The following is a 20,786-nucleotide window of genomic DNA, read 5'->3' as shown; positions in this document are numbered from 1 at the left end:
GTTCATTTCGGCGGATATAAACTCTCTCCTACAGAAGGGGGCAATAATTCCGACCGTCCGTCATCCCAAGGGGTTCGTCAGCATGGTGTTTCTTGTCGAGAAGAAAGGGGGCGGATCCCGCCTAGTTCTCAATCTGAAGGACTTCAACGGAGGGGTCGTTTACAGGCATTTCAAGATGGAGGGGATCCATCTGTTGCGAGATCTTCTGCAAGAAGGGGATTGGATGGTTCGTCTCGATCTCAAAGACGCGTACTTGTCGATTCCCATCTTTGGTCCTCATCGTCAATTCCTTCAATTCCATTGGCAGGGGACTTGGTTCGAGTATCAGGTTCTCCCGTTCGGCCTCTGGTCAGCACCTTGGTGCTTCACGAAACTTCTGAGGCCTGTCGTGGAACACTTGCACGCTCGGGGTGTTCGCCTGATTATATACTTGGACGACATTCTGATTATGGCAGATTGTCCGCTCAAACTCCTGTCTCATCTGGAGTGGTCCATCGGCCTCTTACAATCTCTGGGGTTTCTGGTGAATGTTCAGAAATCTGTCTTGGCTCCAACTCAGGTGATAGACTTTCTGGGCTTTAAGTTCAATTCACTTTCGTGTCAGCTTCTTTTGCCCAATCAAAAGATTCGATATATCAAGAGGGAACTGACTTCAGTTATTTCCAAACAGACTGTGTCATTGAGATCGTTAGCACGAGTTGTGGGTCTCTTGCCGTCCTCCATTCAGGCGATCTTCCCAGGTCCCCTACATTACAGAGCGCTTCAGCGATTGAAGATTTGTCATCTCCAAAAAGGCCTTCGCTACTCAGATCAGATCCCTCTTTCAGAGGAAGCGAGGTGGGAGATGCAGTGGTGGTTAGACCACATGGATGCCTGGAATGGACGAGCCCTATTCGGTGCGTCGCCGGAGCTAGTGATAGAGTCCGATGCCAGTCGGTGGGGCTGGAGAGCCCGATGCGGTCCTTTCTCGACGGGGGGTCGTTGGTCTCCCCAGGAGTTGTATCTCCACATCAATTGCCTAGAACTCCTGGCAGGGTCGTTTGCGATCCGTTGTTTCTCTCCTCTTCAACCCAAGTGCTGCATACTTCTCCGCATGGACAACATCTCGGCGGTTCGCTATGTCAACAAGTTGGGCGGCATGAGGTCCAAGGTATTGGCGGAAATAGCCAAGTATTTTTGGCATTTTTGTCTGCACCACAAGATCACGGTTATTGCAGAATGTCTTCCCGGCTGCAACAATCAGATTGCGGATTGGAATTCGCTGCATCTTCGGGACTTCAGCGATTTGAGGCTTCATCCTCGCGTGTTCCGTTCTCTCCTCCGGCTCTGGGGCCAGTGTCAGATCGACCTGTTTGCCTCTCGCCTCAATACTCAGCTCCCGCTGTTCTTCAGTTGGAGGCTGGATCTGGAAGCCCTGGCCACGGATGCCTTTCTGCAGAATTGGCCGTCGACCCTGTGCTATGCCTTTCCCCCGTTCATGATGATTCCCAGAGTCCTGGCATGCACGAAAAGTTATCGCTCCGAATTGATTCTGATTGCTCCTCTGTGGAGGGCTTAAGCGTGGTTCCCGGTTCTCCTGGAAATGTGTTGTGCAGTGCCGCTCCTTCTTCCCCAGAAGTGGAATCTCTTGCTGGATCCTCTCGGCACTCCGCATCCCCTGATTCTATCCGACAATCTTCATCTGTTGGCATGGCGAATTTTGGGGACCGCTGGACGGTCCCAGGCCTTTCTCGAGACGCTTCCAAGTTCATTAGTGAAGCCTGGTCACCCAATACTCACAAACGATACAAGGGATCCTGGAAGCGATGGTGTGACTGGTGTCCTTGATCATTAATTTTTTGGCCTCTCTTGCTTCTTCCAGTTTGGCTTATCGAACTGTCAACAGTTTCCGTTCTGCCATTTCAGCGGGTCATATCCATATTGATGGTAAGCCTGCAGGTGAACATCCTCTGATTGCCAAATTGCTTAAACGTATCCGCCTGGCGAAACCCCCTTGTCCTAAGTACGTCTCTTTATGGGATGTTTCCATTGTTTTGCGTTTTCTTGAGGCCTGGCCTTCCAATTCTCTATTGTCCCGTAAACAGCTGTCAGCCAAACTGACTATGTTGTTATGCCTTGTTTCCTGCAAACGGGTGTCTGATGTTCGAGCTTTGGATTTTGGCAGGTCGCAGCTTTACACCAGAGGGTGTTACGTTTCTCCTTTCCAGACGTACCAAAACAAATACTACTTCGATTACCTATCCTTCTTTTCCCACTCATCCCAACCTTTGTGTTGTTCAATGTGTCAAAGATTATGAAGTAAGTACTGCTCCTTTACGTTCAGATATGCAAGGTCAACTGTTGATTGCTTTGCAGAAACCTTTTCGCCCCGTTACCCCAGCTACTTTAGCTCGCTGGGTTCGATGGCTCATGTCAGAAGCTGGCATTGATGTTTCCATTTTAGGTGCCCATTCGGCACGTGGGGCGATGGCTTTTAAAGCATTCTCCATGGGTGTCACTCTTTTTGACATTATGAAGGCTGCAGATTGGTCTTCTGATTCTGTGTTCAAAACTTTTTATTACAAACCAATTGATCATATTGCTTCTGTGGTGGTGGATCAGCTTTAAACAAGCATAATGGGAGCCTCTTGTCCTGACATAGGATTCAAAATTTGCGAACATTTGTGACAAGAATTTTCAATTCTATTAAGGACAAGGAGGCGAGGATTATCCCACCCATTGTTGTTGTTCTGCATATATTGCTATTATGAACATGTTTGATATTTATATATGGATTTCTTAGACTTCCTTGTTTTTTCTACCCCCTCTGATTTCTGCTTACGACTTATGCACTGGATGTGTATTACGGCTTTGTGTCTCTTTTCAGGTTCTGACCCGAAGTAGAGGTTTTCTGTTACACCTGGCTTCGCTTGACTTTCACAGGACTTCTGGTTCCAGTATTCTTCAACTGCCTGCATCCTCGTTCAGCTTGGATTTCCCTGTGTTCGTGGACTTCCTTCCTGTTGTTCTTCATTTGGATTTCCTGTTTTGATTTGAACTGTTTTTTCCTCACCAAAGAAAGGGGAAGAGAGACTATCTATAGGACCTTTTATACTGTGGTCTCTATGGTTGTTACCCTGGTGATCATGGGTACTGTAGTTTTTTACTGTTTTATTGGCTGCTGAGCATTTCTAATAAAGAAATGAGAAAGCATAATCCTCACCTCCTTGTCCTTAATAGAATTGAAAATAATTCTTGTCACAAATGTTTACAAATTTTGGATTACCGACCGAAGCGCACCTTTGAGAAATTGTTTTAATGACAACGTGTCTATAGCCTCTATCTGCTCACCAGAGAAGTCATGGGCTCTGTAATGTTGGGCCTCAGGCCCACATGCTGAGGAATGACGGACACTGATACCCAGGGTATGCTTCAGTAACTGGCCACGAGCACGAGCGCTCGGCCCCTTTTATTAACTGGGTCACGTGACTCGTGACGCCAGTGGTGGGTGGGTGTAAAGTGTGGGTTGCATCCTGTAAACAACTAGACCGTGTCCAGTAGGACACTACATTCCTCCCCAACTTAAATAAAAGTTGAGGCAAAACAAAGTCCGAACCTGTGGGAGGAAAAATACAAAAATATGCAGTCTCATAACTTTAGAAGGAGTCTCTTCAGCTGCTTGCTAGATGATGACGGTGGATTCTTTCAGCTGAAACGTTCGTTCTCTTGGGCTCGGCGTCCTGGTCTTCGGTGGGCGTGCTCTTCTGGACTTGCGCCGTGGCAGTGTGTTATTCAGTCCATTGAGATCTCGCTTTTGGGGTGACTCCGAACAGGATGACCAGATGGTAGACTTGATGGAGGTTGTCTTTTACTAGTCTGTCGGGTTTCTTCACTGTAGGCGGCTTGGCTTCACATTGCAAAGGAGGGAGAGGTTGAAAGGCACCCCTCTCACTAGGATGCCCCTCTCGCGGGTATTCTCCTGCCACGAGATTTCCCGGAGGCCCTCTTCTTCAGGTTTCCGCTGGGCAGGGTGTTCTCTGCAGAGTTGCTCCAACTCCACAAGCCGGTGTGAATGGAGGAGGCGATGAGATTACTACCATGCTTCCATAGCTCCGCCTGGAGGGTGGTTTTTGACTCTTTCCTTTGCGCACACGTTCCTCTTCTTCCTGGGACATGCAGGGTAGACGGCGATATCTCTCGTGTCAGGACCCTCTGCCACCGGTGTCCCTGAGGCCTTTGCCCCTTGGATATCCACGGGCTGGTGTGGGGTGGTCAGTTCTCCCTCTGCCGGGCGTTTAAGCGTTCTCCCCATCCAGACTTCCGCTCAATCCCAAAGGTGGGTGTTGCCAATGGTCCAGCCTGTTCATTCCTGCAGTCGACGGGTTGTCAGAGGACTTGTAGGTAGGGGCCTGTTCTTCACCTAGTGCTACCAATGTTCCCCTGGACGTGTAGGCCCTTGTATTCAATGTTGTGGTGCGTGTCACCTTCTCTTCTGGTGGGTGTGCAGACTTTTCACACCTCTCCTCACCTTTCTGGATGTTGCTGTTCTTGATGGCGTCGTGCCACATGATTCCTTTCTCCTTCTCCTTCCCTTCGTGGCGTTGTGCCACTCGTTCTCCATCTTCTTTTCTTCTTCGCGACGCGGTCCGGTCATCTTGCCGCTCTTGTCCTCCTGACCAGGTTTCTCCGAGCGGCGTGCACTCCGCCAGTTTCCTTCTGGTCTTGTCCTGGCTCTAGGACACTGTCTTCTTTTCCACTCTGTGACTGGACCAGTCGTCGCGACCTTCTCCTGTTAATGGTTATACTTCTGGTTCTTGAGGGTGTCGAAGTTCGTTGGTTCCTTGGTCACGGACCACGTCTTACTTGAACTTCTTGAAGCTCTCGCCAGTCCACTCTGCCGGTCTCTGGCAGTGGTGTTGATTGGCGCAGGTGCTGATGGCTGGGGTGATGGTAGTTGCCAGCCATGTAGAGACTCTGGATGATAGGTGTTGGTGACTTGCTGGGAGTGTTGGATGTCCGGAGAGATTTGGCAGCCATGTGCCTCTGCTTTGTTGATGTTGACCTTAGGTGGCGGCTTGACATGTAGAGTGTACGGTTCCTCCTTTGCCTGTTGTGGGGCCACTGCCGAATCCATCTTGAGGCGGTGAGAGGGAGGGCACTCAGTGCTGGTCTTCGCCCGTGGCATCTACGGACCGGAGTAGAGATGCCGATTGACTCAGACTGCCGACGCTCGGGGATGGACGGTCGCCTGGGGAAGCGTTGGGATGAAACGTGGACTGCGCTTGCTGCGGCTTATGTTTGGTTCATCCGTGGGGCTGTCTCCTGGGACGTCGGTCCGCCTTGGTGGCTGTCTGGCATATCAGGGTGTGCTTCTTGGCTGGCTGTGAGTCATCGGTCTTCTCCCTTTGTTGGCTTGTTCAGTCCACCTGTGCTCATCCGGTCTTTGGGGTGACAGAGCTGTCACTCTTCTTTTCTTCGAGGGCGTTGCATTTGGACCTCGAGGCGGCGCTGTTGTGGCGCCGGCTTCTGCTTTTGCTCTGGCATGCTAGGCTGGATAGTCACTTGGTGAGGTGCTCCTTGTTTGCTGGGCGATGTGACGTCTGGTCTTGTGTCGCTGTTCGTTGGAGCACACGGTGCTGTGGCGGCCCGCCACGTGGGGTGTGCGACTCCTCTCTTGCCGATCTTGGGTCGTGGCCGACTCCGTCTTGAGGCAGTGTGGGGGGGGGACACCGTGGGTGGTCTTCGGCCTACTGTAGGGCTTCGCTGTGGCGGTGGAGATATGTGTGCTCTCCGACCTGCGTTCGGCGGTGTTTCTGCGTGGGGAGGTTTCCTGGGTGCTGACTGCGCAGTCAGGTTTACAGGCGCGACCTCCTGCGCGCTTCTGGCTTGGTGTGTCCTTTGCGTACTCGGTTTTCTTCTTGGATGCTTCCGATCTGTGTGATCACTGTTCTTTTTCTGTTGCAAATGCTTTAGCGTTGGCTCGCTTTTGTCAGCGCTCTTCATGTGCTTCGCTGTCTTCGGAGGGTTACGTCACCGTTCCTGTGACTTTCGCTGGTGTTTCCGTATGGGGTTCCGGGCTTTGGTGTCCGTGTGGTGCTTCAGGAGAGTTGCGTCACCGCTCCGTTGACCTTTCTTTTTGTTTGCTGATGGCTGTGCTTCTTGCCTTCTCGGGCGCACTTGCTGCGCGTCCTCTTAAGTGTTCAGTGTGGAGTTGCTTCACTCCTGGCGCGTTCCTTGTGCTTCTGGCGTGTTTGTGCACCATCCCTCTTTGTTGTCAAGGGCTGGATGGCGGCTGGGCGCCATTCGGGCGTGGCAGTGTTTTGTTGGATGTGGCAGGCTGTACAGTCTCTGTGCTGCTCTGTACGTTGCTGCGTAGTGCTTTTTTTCTTTTGTCCTTAACACTGGGCGGTGCCCTGGCACTGCTCTGGCATATCTGTATGCCTCACGTCGTCTTGGGGGGTTGTGTAATGCTTCTCTTGGGTTGCCATGGGCTTGTTGGCGTGACTGGAATCATTTCTCTGGCTGTGATTGGTTCGCATGGCCACTAGATGGCAGTGTGCACTCTGAGATTTGTTGGCTGTTGTTGCCGATCAGTTAGTGGGACGCTGTGTGGTGCCCTGGTGCAGCTGGTCCAAAGGGTACAGTGCCGCTCCGGGGATCGCAGGCCTGCAGCCGTTGGTCGCGGTGGGCCATTAGTGTGCTGGGCCGCCACTTCTGGCAGGTTAGTGGGGTACAGCTGGTGTGTTGTGCCTCTCTCTCAGAGTCTGGCAGCGTCTTCTAGACAATGCCGGTTTCTCCTCTTCCTTGGCTGCATTGGTTGCCTCTGGCTGTCTTCTACCACTTGGCTGGTGCAGACAGGAAGCTGAAACTGAGGATGTTTCCCTCCTCCAACCACCAGCTAGTGCGCGTGTCAGTTGTGTGTTCTCAGGTGCAGTGGGGCACTTTGGCCACCAGGTGGCGTTGCAGCCCTTGTCCAGGCGACAGAACGGAAAACGTTCGATGTGGTCTGGAGGTCGGACGGGGCAGAAAGACTCACCGGCAGGTAGGGAGTGTTTCTGTGTGCTTTCTTTAGTGTTCAGGATTGCATCCGTGTGCACTCTCGCAGGCGGTGGCAAGAGGTGTGAGTCTGGCGGGTGCTTGTCACAGGCTCTTGGGCTCACATCTTCTTCTTTGCTTTCAGTGCGTGGGGCCGATCGGTGGCCGCATCCGGCGCTGGATTCAGGCGCCTGCTGGCAATTTATAGAATGTGGCCGCGCGCCTATCTCTGGACTGTACTGGTCGCCTGTAGGAGGTAGGGGGGCACAGTCAGAGCACCGTTACGGGCTGGGCAGCACACAGCTTGCTGGCGGTTTAAGCATGAGCAGAGTGGCATCTCGGCTTGTTCGTGCAGTATGCTTCATACCAGGGAAAAGCAGCCTTGGTTGTCGCTTTCACTAGGTGCGCACCAGGCGGGCGGGTGACAGACTTCCCGCGCTCACCGTCTGTACTGGGCTCCGCTTCGCGCCAGTGCGGTCGGGCAGCTCTAGGCGGTCATTGGCACATCCTGGGCACGGGACACTCACCACCAATGTTCCCTCTAATTATTTTCCTCTGTGTGCGGCAGAGTAAGGTCTCTGTGCGATGCAGCCAAGGCTATGTGCACCAAGAACCTGACCGCGCGTGTAGACCAGGGCTTTGAGTGGGATGAAAATACTCGCGGCTGTTACTTTTATGGCCGTGCGGCCAATGCTTGTTTTGGCTTGTGACTTATAATACTTTGACCAGAGCACCCTCGGTGGCACTAATGGACACGAATAGATAGTTTAGAAGTTATTGTGCAATATCTGTAGCCAAACACTTTGTTTCTGATATAATTTACTGCACTAACTGTGCCGCATAATATATTCATTTTTAGATGGTAACAACAGATCGCCTTAGAGGATATGTAAATTCGATACAATTCTATTTTAGCATATAGTGCTACAGATTTGCCCCAATCTTACTTCATCCCAGTCCAAAGAGACCACCCACATGACCCAAGCCCTGCCTACCTCTCAACACAACAAGTCCAGTCATAATAGTGTGCTCGGGCTCTGCCCGGTTTCACCTTTTTACAAACAGAATAGTGCGGATGCTAACTAACGGGAGGAGCGAAAATGGGAGACTCGCCGACTCTCTGCTCGTCCTGATAGTGCCCGTACTCGGGGGCTTCCTTGTCTTCCAGTTTGTAGTCAGAGAATTTGGAGTAAAACTGCACCCCGTTTTCCTTGGCCAAGTGTTAGTTTCTCAAGTCCTGTATGATGTCCATAATGAGGTTGAGGACGGCGCTGTCTCAGAGCTCGACCAGCTCGGTTCTCTATTTGCAGCCTCCGGCAATCAGCATGCAGAGCAGCAGTGCCAGCTGCAAGGGGCTCCTCGGCTGGGTCATGGCGGTCAGGCAGATGGGGACAGCCTCCGAGAGCTCCGGCTCCCGCTGCGAGACGCAAACACATGTTCACGGGAGGAAAACTGCAAGACCCTCGTAAAAAAATATGCAAACATCACCCACGCACTTTCCCTGCACTTCTCATGTATGAAGAATGTCTGTACGCACATAGAATTCAGCTTAGGGAAGCCTGCCTGCTGTGCTGGATGCACTCTGCAGGCCAGACAGGCTCTGCTTAAATATTGTTCAAAACACATTTACTGATCATTTGAACATTTCCCTTTTCGTCGATACATTCTTCCATTGACTATGTTTGTATACAAACCCCCGTCCCATCCGCCCATCCATCCCCTAGCCATCCATCCATCCAACCCACAGTGTCACTCATCTAGCATCCAAGTAAAATAAATCCACCCATCCATTCATTCATCCATCCACATAAACTTACATCCACCGTATCTACACACTCAAAACCATCCAGCTACCCCTTAAGCTCATCCATCCTTACATACAGCTCATTCACCCACTCAAACCCAGCCAGCTCCCAAACCCATAACCCGTCCATTCAAGCGTCCATCCATCAGCACATCTCGAATTTAAATCTGTCTGTCTGTCTGTCCGTCCGTCTAGCTGCAGAGAGAAAGCAGTCAAATATGTGTGTTCAGACCATCCACGTCTGCCAATGTGGGTACCTTCTGTATATTTTCTCTATCCTTCCCTCCCCTTTGTCTTTTTGGCAGCATGTCTATCTTTTTAACTAGGTTATCATTCAACCTGTACATAAACTATACACAAGCTGTATGCATTTATATTTTTCTTTCAATTGTTTCTGTATTTGCCTATGTATGTTTTTTTATCTCTGTCTATCCAGTTACCTTTGTGTACAACAGTTTGTAAGTCAGTACATCGTTAAGTGTGTTGTCTATATTTGTCTTCCGGGCTTTTGTCCCTGCTGGCTTCTCTGTGCCTGTGTATTAATGCTATGTGTCCGCCCCTTTCTCTCTCATTTTCTGTTTCTGCCTGCTTGCATCGTGGCCGCCTGTCTCCTAGGAATGTCTGTCTAATCTACCTTCGTACTTAGGGCACTTTCCGCTGCTCTGGTTGTCTGTGTGTATGTCCGTCTGATCAGGGGTCTGCCTGCCTAGCCAAATAGTGTAAAAGTGATTGTTGCATGCGTGCCACTACCACAAACAGTTTCAAGTATTCCAAATACTGGAGCAGGAACCTGCACATAGTCTTATAAGTAAGCAGAAGTGTGACATCAAATAGATAGCACCCCACCCCCTTGCCCCCTCCGATGATTTACCTGCTTTTGACAAGACCTCCAGGTGTGCCTTCCTTTCCTAAATTTGATGCCTCTTCCGTGAAAGATGAAGCACCAGAGGAGACAGCAGCCCTTCCTTTTATCATAAAAGTTTGCAGATAGTGCTTTGAAGGGAACTATAGAAGTGCAGGGACTTACTATTAGAGTACCTGCTTGCTACTGAGGGGGGCCAGTACTCCCCAATTAAATGTATTGCAACACTTCTGAAAAGTGCCGGTATTCAAATTAAAAAAGCGCAGGTACTTGGCACCGGACAGTACTGCCCATTTAAAGCACTGGTTAGGACTCCAAGAGCAAGCCAAACATGCTCAGTTTGCCAATGCTTGTTTCATGGACAGTCACAACTTGGGGCAAAATATTTCCATTTTATTTGATCCGGCCTGATATGCTACTTTACTTCACCGTATCCAGATTAATGTCACTTGTTTATACACAATATCTGCGTGTTTTCTTTCCCTAAAAGTGTCTCTGCAACTTTATTCTGAAAGTGGACAAACGGGATGGCATGCAGGCTGCATGTGTGCGAGTCACAAGAACAGCTTCACTCTGTTTTTTTATCTGCGTGCCTAGATCTGGAAAGATTTGTTTGTCAATTGAGCAGGCTACACCATCACCGCTCCCGGCTGCCTTTTATATAGTATAGGCTCAATCTGATATTATCGACATCCAAGTGGGTGGAAAACAATAAAAAAAAAAGTCGACTTGGCAACCTTTGACGAGCGTGTGCTGCTGAAGCGCTCCACGCAGTTGTGGTACCAGGAGGGCTCAGGCACTTATTACACTTTGTAGACGACGAAGCCGCAGACGTCCCAAGTGGGCAACCCCGGGAGTTCAACCAGCGACCTGTTAGGAGTCACCCGAGTCCCCCAGCGCCCTTCCCGGCCATCGTGGAAATATTCCTGTTAATTGCAGCGCATGACAGGCGCTGTGATTAACAGGAATCCTTTCACGATGGCCCACAATCAGCATCCAGTCGCGCTGTATTTAGAAAAGAAAGTAAGCAAGTCTGAAAGTTCGACATGTGCTTTACACATCATGCTTTCAGACTTGCTTTAATTATTTTCTAAATACAGCGCCGCTGGGTGCTGATTGTGGGCCATCGTGAAAATATTCCTGTTAATTGCAGCGCATGACGGGCACTGTGATTAACAGGAATACTTTCCCAAAGGACTCAGACAACCAGGAAAATTGCCGTTTTTCGCCGCTCGCATTTTAAAAGCGGGTGGCGGCGGCGAGAACGTGTGCGCGCTTAACAATGTACCATGCGCGCTCGGGCCCTTAAAGCTGCGCGCGAGCGCACCCGCGCACGTTAGAGGGAACACTGCTCACCACCCTCCTGTGGGCGCCGCTCGGACTCTGGGCATCATACTGCCTGTTGTGGTGGGCGAAGACATTCCTCCCTTGCGGCAGCGACCGCCCCTGCGTAGGAGTCGCGATGATGGCAGCATGAGGAGGGTCCCAGGGGCTCTCCGGGCTTCAGGTATCTGTAGCGCCTCACCACCAAATTTCGTGGGCAGTTCTCGCCTCGTGGCGCCGCGGCCGCTCCCGAGGCAAAGCAGCCTCTCACGTCATCACAGGCTGTGGCCAGCGGCCGGGGGTATGCACCGCAGTGAGGCGGCTCTGCGCCCTTCCCTCACAGGCCACTGCGAGCCGGCCGGCAGTTGCACGGTCACGCCGTGGAGTCAGACGGGTGCTGGTGCCTCAGGGTACATCACATTTCCTACCTTGAGGCAAAAGTAGCTGTCTTGCACGGGGGCTGGCACCCCCTCGTCGCCATTGTAATGTTGGGCCTCAGGCCCACATGCTGAGGAATGACGGACACTGATACCCAGGGTATGCTTCAGTAACTGGCCACGAGCACGAGCGCTCGGCCCCTTTTATTAACTGGGTCACGTGACTCGTGACGCCAGTGGTGGGTGGGTGTAAAGTGTGGGTTACATCCTGTAAACAACTAGACCGTGTCCAGTAGGACACTACAGGCTCCTTCAAGTCATTGGCCCCAAAAAGCAGATTTTACATGTGGTACACCTGCTGAAGAAATGACAACAAACCCGTAGTAGGGGCCCACTGAGCAGGTGAAATTAAACAAAGCATGAGGGTTCAAGCAGAGGATTTGGTGAAAGATCACTGCAACACGGCACAAGTCCAACAAAGTACCCTCAAAAATAGAAAAAAACAAATGTTTAAATGGAAACTTCAGCAAGAAAGGAATAGTAGCAAACGTTGTAGCGCAGTAGACAAGGCAGAGTGCAAGAATGGCAATATTGCAAAAAGCACTACAAACGTGAAAGGGAAGCAGTGTATACAAGATAGGCAGCGATACACGAGACAGGTACGAAGGTAACAGAAAAGGTATCGCAGCAACCATGAACAACAAAACAATAAAAAACGCGAAATGAACACCAAACTACAAAGAAAAAAATGCAACATTCAAATAGGCAATCGCATGTCCAGTCAGCATCAACGTAGGCAATGTGACAGAATATGGCCAAAGCTGCCCCCTTTAGAGTTGGGGAGCCAGGTTCTAATCTCGGCTGTAACTCAACATCCTGTGATTCTGGGCTCTTCACTTAATCTCTCAATGAACTGTGAAATAAGAGGTTCCAGAGTGAATGACACGCTTAATAACATAAGCACTCCATTCATTATCCATATAGATGACAGACCTGACATCTGCGTGAAAGAAAACGACACAAATACAATGTTATTATCACTAGTTATGTATATTTTGAGCTCTGCCTTTTGTAGTCGCTTGTAGTCGTTTTAAGGATTCGGTTTCTATTGACGGGCGATTGAGCTTATTTCACATTCTGCGTTTGGTAGAACTGGGCGAGGCTAGAAGCCGACTCAAAGACCACAGCACGCACTGAAGAAAGCATGGGAAGAGGCTTCTGAGCTCACTTACATGTTATCGGAACACCGGCTGAGACTTTAGGATCCTGCTCTTATACCACCCAAGCTGAAGAGCCCCATTCGTATTCATCGTCAGCTCACCTGTAATAACAGGCTTCGACACCATGAGTGGGCCAGTCGTGCACTCTGCACCCATGGTGACGGTGCTGATCAGCAGCACCTTGAACTCATACAGCTCCGAGAAGCGCTTCAACCGAGGACTCACCTTAGCCGAGTTGAAGGTATGATGCTGGGGTTTGCTGCTCTTTGAGGTGGAGGTTTCCGGGGTAAAAATCCTAGGTGCCAACACTTAGTAACTACTGAAGGGAACTAAGAGGAAGGTTACGTGAAACATTGAGTACCCCCCCCATTAATTTAATTTGCGTTGGAATCGATGTATATTTAAAAGGAGAGAAAATTATAATCATTGAATATGTTTGATTTATACGTCAGAAGCTTTGACTGCAAGGTTGTCTACTGCATTCTTGAAAGGACCCACTTATCCTGGTGATAGAGGCGCCTGCGTTACATTTCGTGCCTTTTCATAGTTTGTTTAGAGGGATTTTTTTGTGACAATTGGGGATAGGTTGTCATGTGCTAGGAGTTTCAAAGTGCGATGGGTTAAGTTGTATGTGTTTATTTGACAGCACGATGGAGTTGACTTTGATCCGGTTGATGAGAGGTTTTATTGCGATGAATTCTTACTGCTTGAAGTATTCGAACCTTGATTGGAGTCAGGGGGGCACACAAGGGTTCAGTTTTGCTGAGAATAAGTCGTAAAAAGCGAGTGTACACCAGAGCCATTTAAGAAAAAGAGGCACATTCACATGATTGGCTTTGAGTAATCTGGTTAATATCTGAACTTGTTCCCTGTGGTTGACAGGTGACCAGGGAGGTTGGTGATTGACTGGTCGAGTCAATCACCAACTGTTTGTATGGCAAGGGTAGAAAATATATGTTGGGTAGACCTCGAAGTCTTTAAGAATATCTAATCTACCAACTGGTAACCTTCATTATCCTTAGTCCTACTCGTCCTCCCATAGGCATTACTTTTGAAGTTTAGAGAAAGGTCATATAGAATGATCAAGCTAATTCCCCCCAACCCCCCACATGGGGGCCATAAACGGTATAGCCTTCTGAGCATTCTTTTCGACCTTACCAAGCCTAGATGAACTCTAAAAGGCAAAGGGAGTGGGTGGGTTATAATTACTATGACTAGGACCAGTTGGACTAAGGATAATGAGGATTACTAGTATGTATTGAGACATTAACTCTACATCCCTTGCCCTAGTCACTGCTTTTGAAGAATACCAAAGCCTTGCTGTCCTTCAACATTATAACTATGGAAATTAATTTAGAGTTCCAAATATTTCTAAATAAAGGTTTAGAGAATGAATATATACACTGAATACGTTTATGGTTGGCAAAAGTGTGAGAGGAGGCCTAATTGGCTCCTCTACAAAATTTTGCTAAAGTAAATGCCTGTATCTTGCTCTGTGGTATTTTGATAGCGCAAACTTAGCCAAAAGGCAGCAGAGCACCGGACAGGGTGAAAGACGAGCATAAAGTCAATGAATGAGTAATAGGAGAAGCAATTGGTGTGTCAACTGATGATGCATTGTTTCTTAGTGCTCGTTAAAGAGGTGTGTCTTCAAGTCTTAACTGATTTGGAGCAGAAATGGGTTAGTTGTGATGGATACAGAGATGTTGTTGCAGATCCTGGGTGCATAGATGGAAAATGCATACTGCTTTTTTGTTTTTGTTTATTACCCTTCTTAGTCTGCAGTCTATACAGTGGTATGTTGGCTTGAGGGTACTGGTCTTGATGGCTTTGTGAATGATGAAGCTTGTTTTGAGGATCGTGAAAGCTGGCAAGAGAAGTTAATGGAGTTCAATTAGAGTTGATGTGATCATATTTCTTCAGGTCCTGGATGCGTTATGCTGCAGCTTGTAAGATTCCTTTTAAAGGGTGCCAGTGGAGGCTGAGCGGCAATTGAGCAGGGCCTTCCCCCATCCATATGTTAACCCCTTCCATGCTCATGAAAAGCTCAGCTCGTCATGAGGTATACCTCTAGGGTGCTCATGACGAGCTGAGCTCGTCATGAACAATGGGAATCAATAAGGTTCAGCACAGGGGAAAAATCTGGGAAGCACCCAAGGTGTTAAAGTACGAGGGCGTGAACACCAGTTCGGAATGCACTTTCTGGAAGAAACTCTTTCTTTAGAAGTGAGATCTGGTACTAGGATGTCTTTGTGTTGTGTTTTCTTTCTTTGCCAGTGTGTTCCTTAAGGCTGAGTGTAGTAATATCCAAGGAAACACAGGAACGTATGTGTAGTAATAATATAATTTATTCCAACCCGCAGGACACGAAGTTGACTCTTCAAGAGCCTAGCAGAATCTGCCTACAAGATTCCAATTACAAGTAAAAAATGTAGAACAAAGAATGTGCATATGGAAGTTCTAACTTCCAAGCTAATACAGATTATGTACTAAAACATTTACCAACGATACTAACACCTACACTACACTGAGGTTGATGTCCAGGGTGAATCCAAGTGACATGGCATTCAGTGAAAGTTGGGTTTCTGAAATGTCAAAGTTCATGTAATTGAAGCAGGTTTGAACTGTTTCTTCTTGACAAATAACAGGATTTTGTTTTGGCAGGTTTGAGCTTCAGGTAGGCGGTGGTCCTTTAGGTCTGGATGATGATCAGGCAGTGTTTGACACATTGCTTGTTTGAAGCAGAGAAGTATTTCTGGTTGTTATGTATCATCAGCATACTTGTGCATATTGAGGATGTTATCTGCGAGTAGATCGCCAAGGAGCTCCATATAGAGGTTGACCTGGAGACCATATATCCAGGGGGGCTCTGCTGATGATGGGTGCCTCCAGGTCCCAATTGATACCCATACAAGCAAACTGGTGTGGGGTAGGAAGTTGGAAGGAGAGCGAGTGAATGAGATTGTCAGTGAAACCCATTTGAGAACTCAAGGATATGTAAGAGGGTGGGTTGGTCGACTGTGTCAAAGGCAGCTGAGAGGTCGAGCAATATCCGGAGACAGGTGTCTTCATATATGGTCAGGAGGGCATCATCTATGATGTGCAAGGTGGTGGTCTCTGTGCTGCAGCATGATCTGAAGGCAGACTGATCGTTGTGCATGAGGTGGTTAGCATTAATGTGGTCTTGGAGTTGAACATAGACTTATTTTTCAATGATCTTGCTGATGTATGGTAGGTGAGTGATGGGCCTCTAGTTGGAGAGGTCATCCGGGTCGAGCGAAGGCATCCTCAGGAGTGGACGGATATAACTTGCTTTGAGATCTTTTGGGAAGAAGCCTTGAGTGAGGGAGCGGCCACAGAGTGTTTTTTGTTGAAGGACTAGTTTAAGAACTAATCTTCATGGAAAGAAGCCATGAAGGAGTTCAGTGTGTCAGCGGGACTTAGAAGAGGTAGGACTTTGAAGGATGACTATTGTGGGATTTTATGGGAAGGGGTGGGCCCTGGAGATGAAGCAAGTTTGGTGGTGTCGAAGTGTTGTGGGTCTTCTGTGTTTTTTACTGAAGAAGAAGTTGCTGCGATTGTGCTTTTCTATGGAGTGAGGAATAGGTGAGTCCTGGTTTATTTGGTTGTCTCGAAAAGCATTTCGATGGTGTTGGTATATTAATAGGCTTTGACTGGTGTGATGAGTTATCTGCGTGTTTCTTGGAATAACTTCATTATTATGAGGTCTTTGCGAATTGTGTTTTTCTTCCATTTTATTTCCTGTCTGGGGATGTATTGTTTGTCAGCAATGTCTTAAGAGTGCAGTAGAACATGGTTGCCTAAAACGTTAGGGTGCACTGCATGTTTTAATTGCGGTGTGAATGTTCCCATAGTTTTCCAGAAAAAGTGTGCAAGTTGCTTCAGAGGGGTATTGGCGTTGGACGTGGAGTTGAATGAAATGAGATAAAGTATTAGGTTCGCGAGAGAGCAGTGTTTCAAGGCTCTAAATGTATGGTCTTCTCTTTTGTACTGATTTTTTTGTTTGTTGGTAAGACATTGAGTTATGAGATAGGGATGGCAAAGTGGTTGGTTCAGTCTAGGGTGTGGGTGATTTGCATTGAATTAGTGATGTTGAGAAGACTCGTTGAAGGTGTGGCCTTTAATGATTGTGTGACATGCTGTACCACATTGCATGTGTCAGTAAGTTGAAAAGGGTGTCTCGTTTTATTTGAGCTTGTGTTTTCTGGGAGGTTGAAGTCACCCAAAAGGGTGGTGTAAGCATGTGTAATTGATGTGGTGGTGGTGGTGGTGAGATCTGAGAATAAAAAATATCCTAGCTATTGTAACGGAAAGGTTCAATTCTATTAAGGACTCGGAGGTGAGCATTATGCTGTACTTTCTTTACTTTATTGACAGCAGCATTAAAAAACGAACATTCCCATGAACACTTGGGAATATCATAACAACAATGGAGATCAACACATAGACTGTCCGTTCTCACCACCAATCAGGTAGCACCAGCCAGGTCATAATCCCTTGTTAGTGGTTGTACCTCCTCTTTCGACGAGTGAGATCAGCCTCAACCGGTATCTCATGAAACTTGTTTGTTTGCGTCCCATTCCTGCAACGAGACCCAAATTTTAAAAAAACCTGACAGTGGCTAAGGATTATTCCTAGTAAACAAAAAGATCCACCCAAGGAAGATTGCAATTAAATGAAAGTTGATCATAGGACAAGTGTGTTTCCTACATTGGTAGGGAGCACATCGTGTTTCTTAAATACCCCTCACACACCAAAAGGGCCCTTGGTGTCAGGCTTCATCATAGGGGTCTTCACATCCCTCTACGGAATGTAGCGTGCTACTACCAACGAATACATGGGAGCACTGATGTAATCCCTATGTGTGGTGTGTGAGAAAGGTGGTGAGAGGTAGGGTCAGGAGTGAGTGGTAAGTGAATGTTAAAAAATACCGAGCATCATAGGAGTAAAAAATGTAATAAGCCTTGGTGCCGATATTATTAAAAATGTGTGGAGTGGAGGTGTGTTGTATTAATGTACAAAACCTCCTGTGTGTGTCAACATGTTTCGAAGCGTGCTGCTTCTTCTTCAGGACGGGTACACAGATCCCTACCCTACTCACATCTGTTGTGTGACAATGTCAGTTTCTACCAATATTACGTGTAGACAGAGGCTACAAAAAAGAGGACACAATGGTCTCAATATTTATAAGTAAAGGACATTCCTTATTCGTAATCTGAGAAAGAAACACAATGTAGGAAAAATCAGGTGTATAAATATTACAGATGTAGTATTTGTGACCCTGTATGGCTGATAAATACAGTGTCCACAATGGGAGCAAACTACAAATTATCCGTGCCAGTGTGGTGTTCTGTAAAAAAAAAAAAAAGGGGACAAATACAAGACATATACACACATGTAACAAAAAACACACACACTAAAAGAATGTTGTCTCAGGGGCATTTCCACAGTGACAAGCAATCGTCATAAATGCAGAAAAACAGGGAGCAAGATCACATACTTGTTGTCTTTTAAGCCAATGGCCTCATGAGCCTTAGAACGAGAGGGCCCTTGTGCACAGTGCACTCAGTGGATAAAAAAATGATCGTCAATACTGCTGCAGCTGGTTGATGCATCCTGCTAGTTGGAACAGATCTGTCCTCTCTACATCGGCTATGCCGTATTCGCATGTACCAAATTACTGCCTCGCATGGAAGTGCTCTCACGGCTACGTAGATGCAGTCATGTCGATTTTTGGCGTGTTTTTATATTGTGCTCAAGTGGCCCGTATTCTTCCCGACGCCGACGGTGAGTACGTGTGTTTCGGGAGCACTCCATCACTGAGCCTCCAGATTGGTTGTGGGGATTGTTAAATCCCCGGACGTGTTGTAAAATCACCTGGAAGTGCTTTCAACACTAGACCTCTCACTTTCAGAAAGCGGTGTTTGTGCAAGGAGTGTTTACTATCATGCGTATTTCAAAACAAAGGGCGGACTAAACGGAAGAACCACTGGGGCGTGGTTTACTTGTAGTTACTGGGTTGTCAGATCTACAATTGTTTAAGAATAAAAAATAAATGAAAAGGATCACATTAGCTTCCGGGGTGCATTGGACCCTCTGTGATGAAAGAATGTCAAATGCAAAAGAATTCTTACTGAGGCATATTACCGAACTCTACCTCTCACCACCTTTCTCACACACCACACATAGTGATTACATCAGTGCTCCCACGTATTCGTTGGTAGTAGCACTTCGCGTTTCATAGTGGGATGCGAAGACCCCTATGATGAAGCATGACCCCAAGGGCCCTTTTGGTGTGTGAGGGCAGGGGTGGGGGAATCATATCGCCCGACGCCCGAACCAAGTTGTTTTTATCGGTGGGCAAGAAGATTTAATGTCTATTTCGTCCGACGGACAAGTAGACATTAAATCACATAAATAAGACAGGCTGGGTGCACTCTGGGGCTCTCAGCCAATCCGATAAGCATGCCGGAAGCCTTTGGAGGCTTCTGATTGGCTAGCAGCCCATAACTGGGCTCTAGACAGTGATTGGCTTAGGGAGTGAAAACGTCACTCGGTCTCAGCAAGCAGGAGTTTGTGGCCGCCGCGAGGCAATACATTAAGGTAAAATAGGCACTGCCATAATGCCCGCCATAGCACTTGTAGAGTGTTCAAAAGGGTTATATTTTGCTCAGCTTGCAGATTGCTCTGTAATTAGAATAGAACTGGTGCGCACGCCTGCTGTGAGAGACCGTGTATAATGCGTGTCCTTATGGTTCCAGAAAGCGCGGGCTCTCATCGCTGTTATTGGAGCGTGAGACAGCATAAAATTTGGGGGTGCTGAGGCAGAGGGCCCAGTAAAGCGGCGCCGCAGTACGGGGATCCAAAATAAGAGGTAACTTGACCCGGCCTGATTAAGGACCTGTCTGTGGGCCTCCGAGAGACTGCCGATTGATAGGGCCGGAGACAACCGAGTATTGAAAACTAGCTGCAGACCGAATTAGCTGGGAGCCGTATCCCACTGTCCCAGAGAACAGTCACTGTCCCTTTACCACAGCCACACGAACTTCAACTTACTCCACACACTGTGGCACTATCAAGCGTCCCTAACTATCCAAGGGATCCGAAAATCAGAAGACATTCTCCCCCCCTTCTTTACACGAGGCCCCGTTATGACGCAGGACCCTGCCGCCGCCACTACCTAGACCTGCTGTCCCATGGGCACCTAGAGATCCGTGCTGCCGCCGGCTTCCTATCTTCGTTGCTTCGGGGTTGAGTGAGCGAGAGCAGACTGCGGGTTTTGAAGGGGCGGTGGGCGAGGCGCTAGCAGACCTCTATAAACATGATCACTGGTTTCCACTTCCAGAGAAGCCCGCCAAAGGATCCGGGTACCGCTGCATTTGCATCAAACACAGTAAGGTGGGGAGTCTGTTCGGCCTTACGAGCCATCAGCTCTTCATGCTGCTGCCTCTGTCTTGGTTCGGGTAGGACGGTTCCATTTGTGTGCTTTGAGGCAGCAGCCCTACCCCCTGTCCCCCCAACCCCCTTCCACCTACCTTACCGTCACTGCCGACCTGTAAGATGATGAGGATGGGGTGCACGAGCATGTCTAAAAGCTACATGTAGACTGCAGCTAGCTAACGCCTCCATGGTTGTGTGCACGCCAGGGGGTGAAGTGGGGCCGTCACCTATATTCTAAAGAGCAAGTTACTGAAATAGAGCAACAACCAAAAGCAAGCGGGGGGGGGACGAGCGGGAGAGTGTATACCCTAAAGCTAAATGAACCTGATGCGTTTGGTTAATGTAAGGGAGGGGGCGAGGTAGTAGGGTGGATATTGCTCTTCAAAGATTAAAAGATTATCGGGTTTCAAGCCTGGCCTGATCAAGAACCCACTGAGTCCCTATTATTAGGGCCCAGTCACTGCCTGATTACTACGGCTTGTGACCTTTTACCAAATCCTCCCAGCACTACGCTGCCTGTTTTTGGTGTTTTGAATATTCATATGTATCACTTTCGGCCTTGTATTTCAAATTCACTGTGCCCCTGCCACCCCAGTGCCACCCCCCCCGTTTTGTGCTGTTGACAACATATCAGGAACGAGTGTCTATGTTGCCCATGATGTTCGGTGTTAGTTCTAGCTCCGGGTGCCCCAGAATTCAGTTAACTTCACACCTGAAGTACCACC

At 48.3% G+C, this 20,786-nt stretch overlaps 1 protein-coding gene across 1 annotated transcript in view; it reads left to right on the top strand.

The window, feature by feature from the left end:
* The first annotated feature begins 12,501 nt into the window (after positions 1-12,501).
* Positions 12,502-20,786, top strand: part of TBCB (tubulin folding cofactor B) — a 128,840-nt gene continuing 120,555 nt past the window's right edge. Inside the window, exon 1 of the mRNA XM_078660932.1 lies at positions 12,502-12,841. Coding sequence (XP_078517058.1) covers positions 12,725-12,841 — 117 coding nt within the window. The 5' untranslated portion in view covers positions 12,502-12,724. The remainder of the gene's footprint in view (positions 12,842-20,786) is intronic.

The sequence above is a fragment of the Lissotriton helveticus genome, chromosome 9 (genome assembly GCF_964261635.1).
Source record: "Lissotriton helveticus chromosome 9, aLisHel1.1, whole genome shotgun sequence".
NCBI lineage: Eukaryota > Metazoa > Chordata > Amphibia > Caudata > Salamandridae > Lissotriton > Lissotriton helveticus.
Note: the sequence above shows the minus strand (reverse complement) of the source record. Positions and strands in the feature narration are given on the sequence as shown.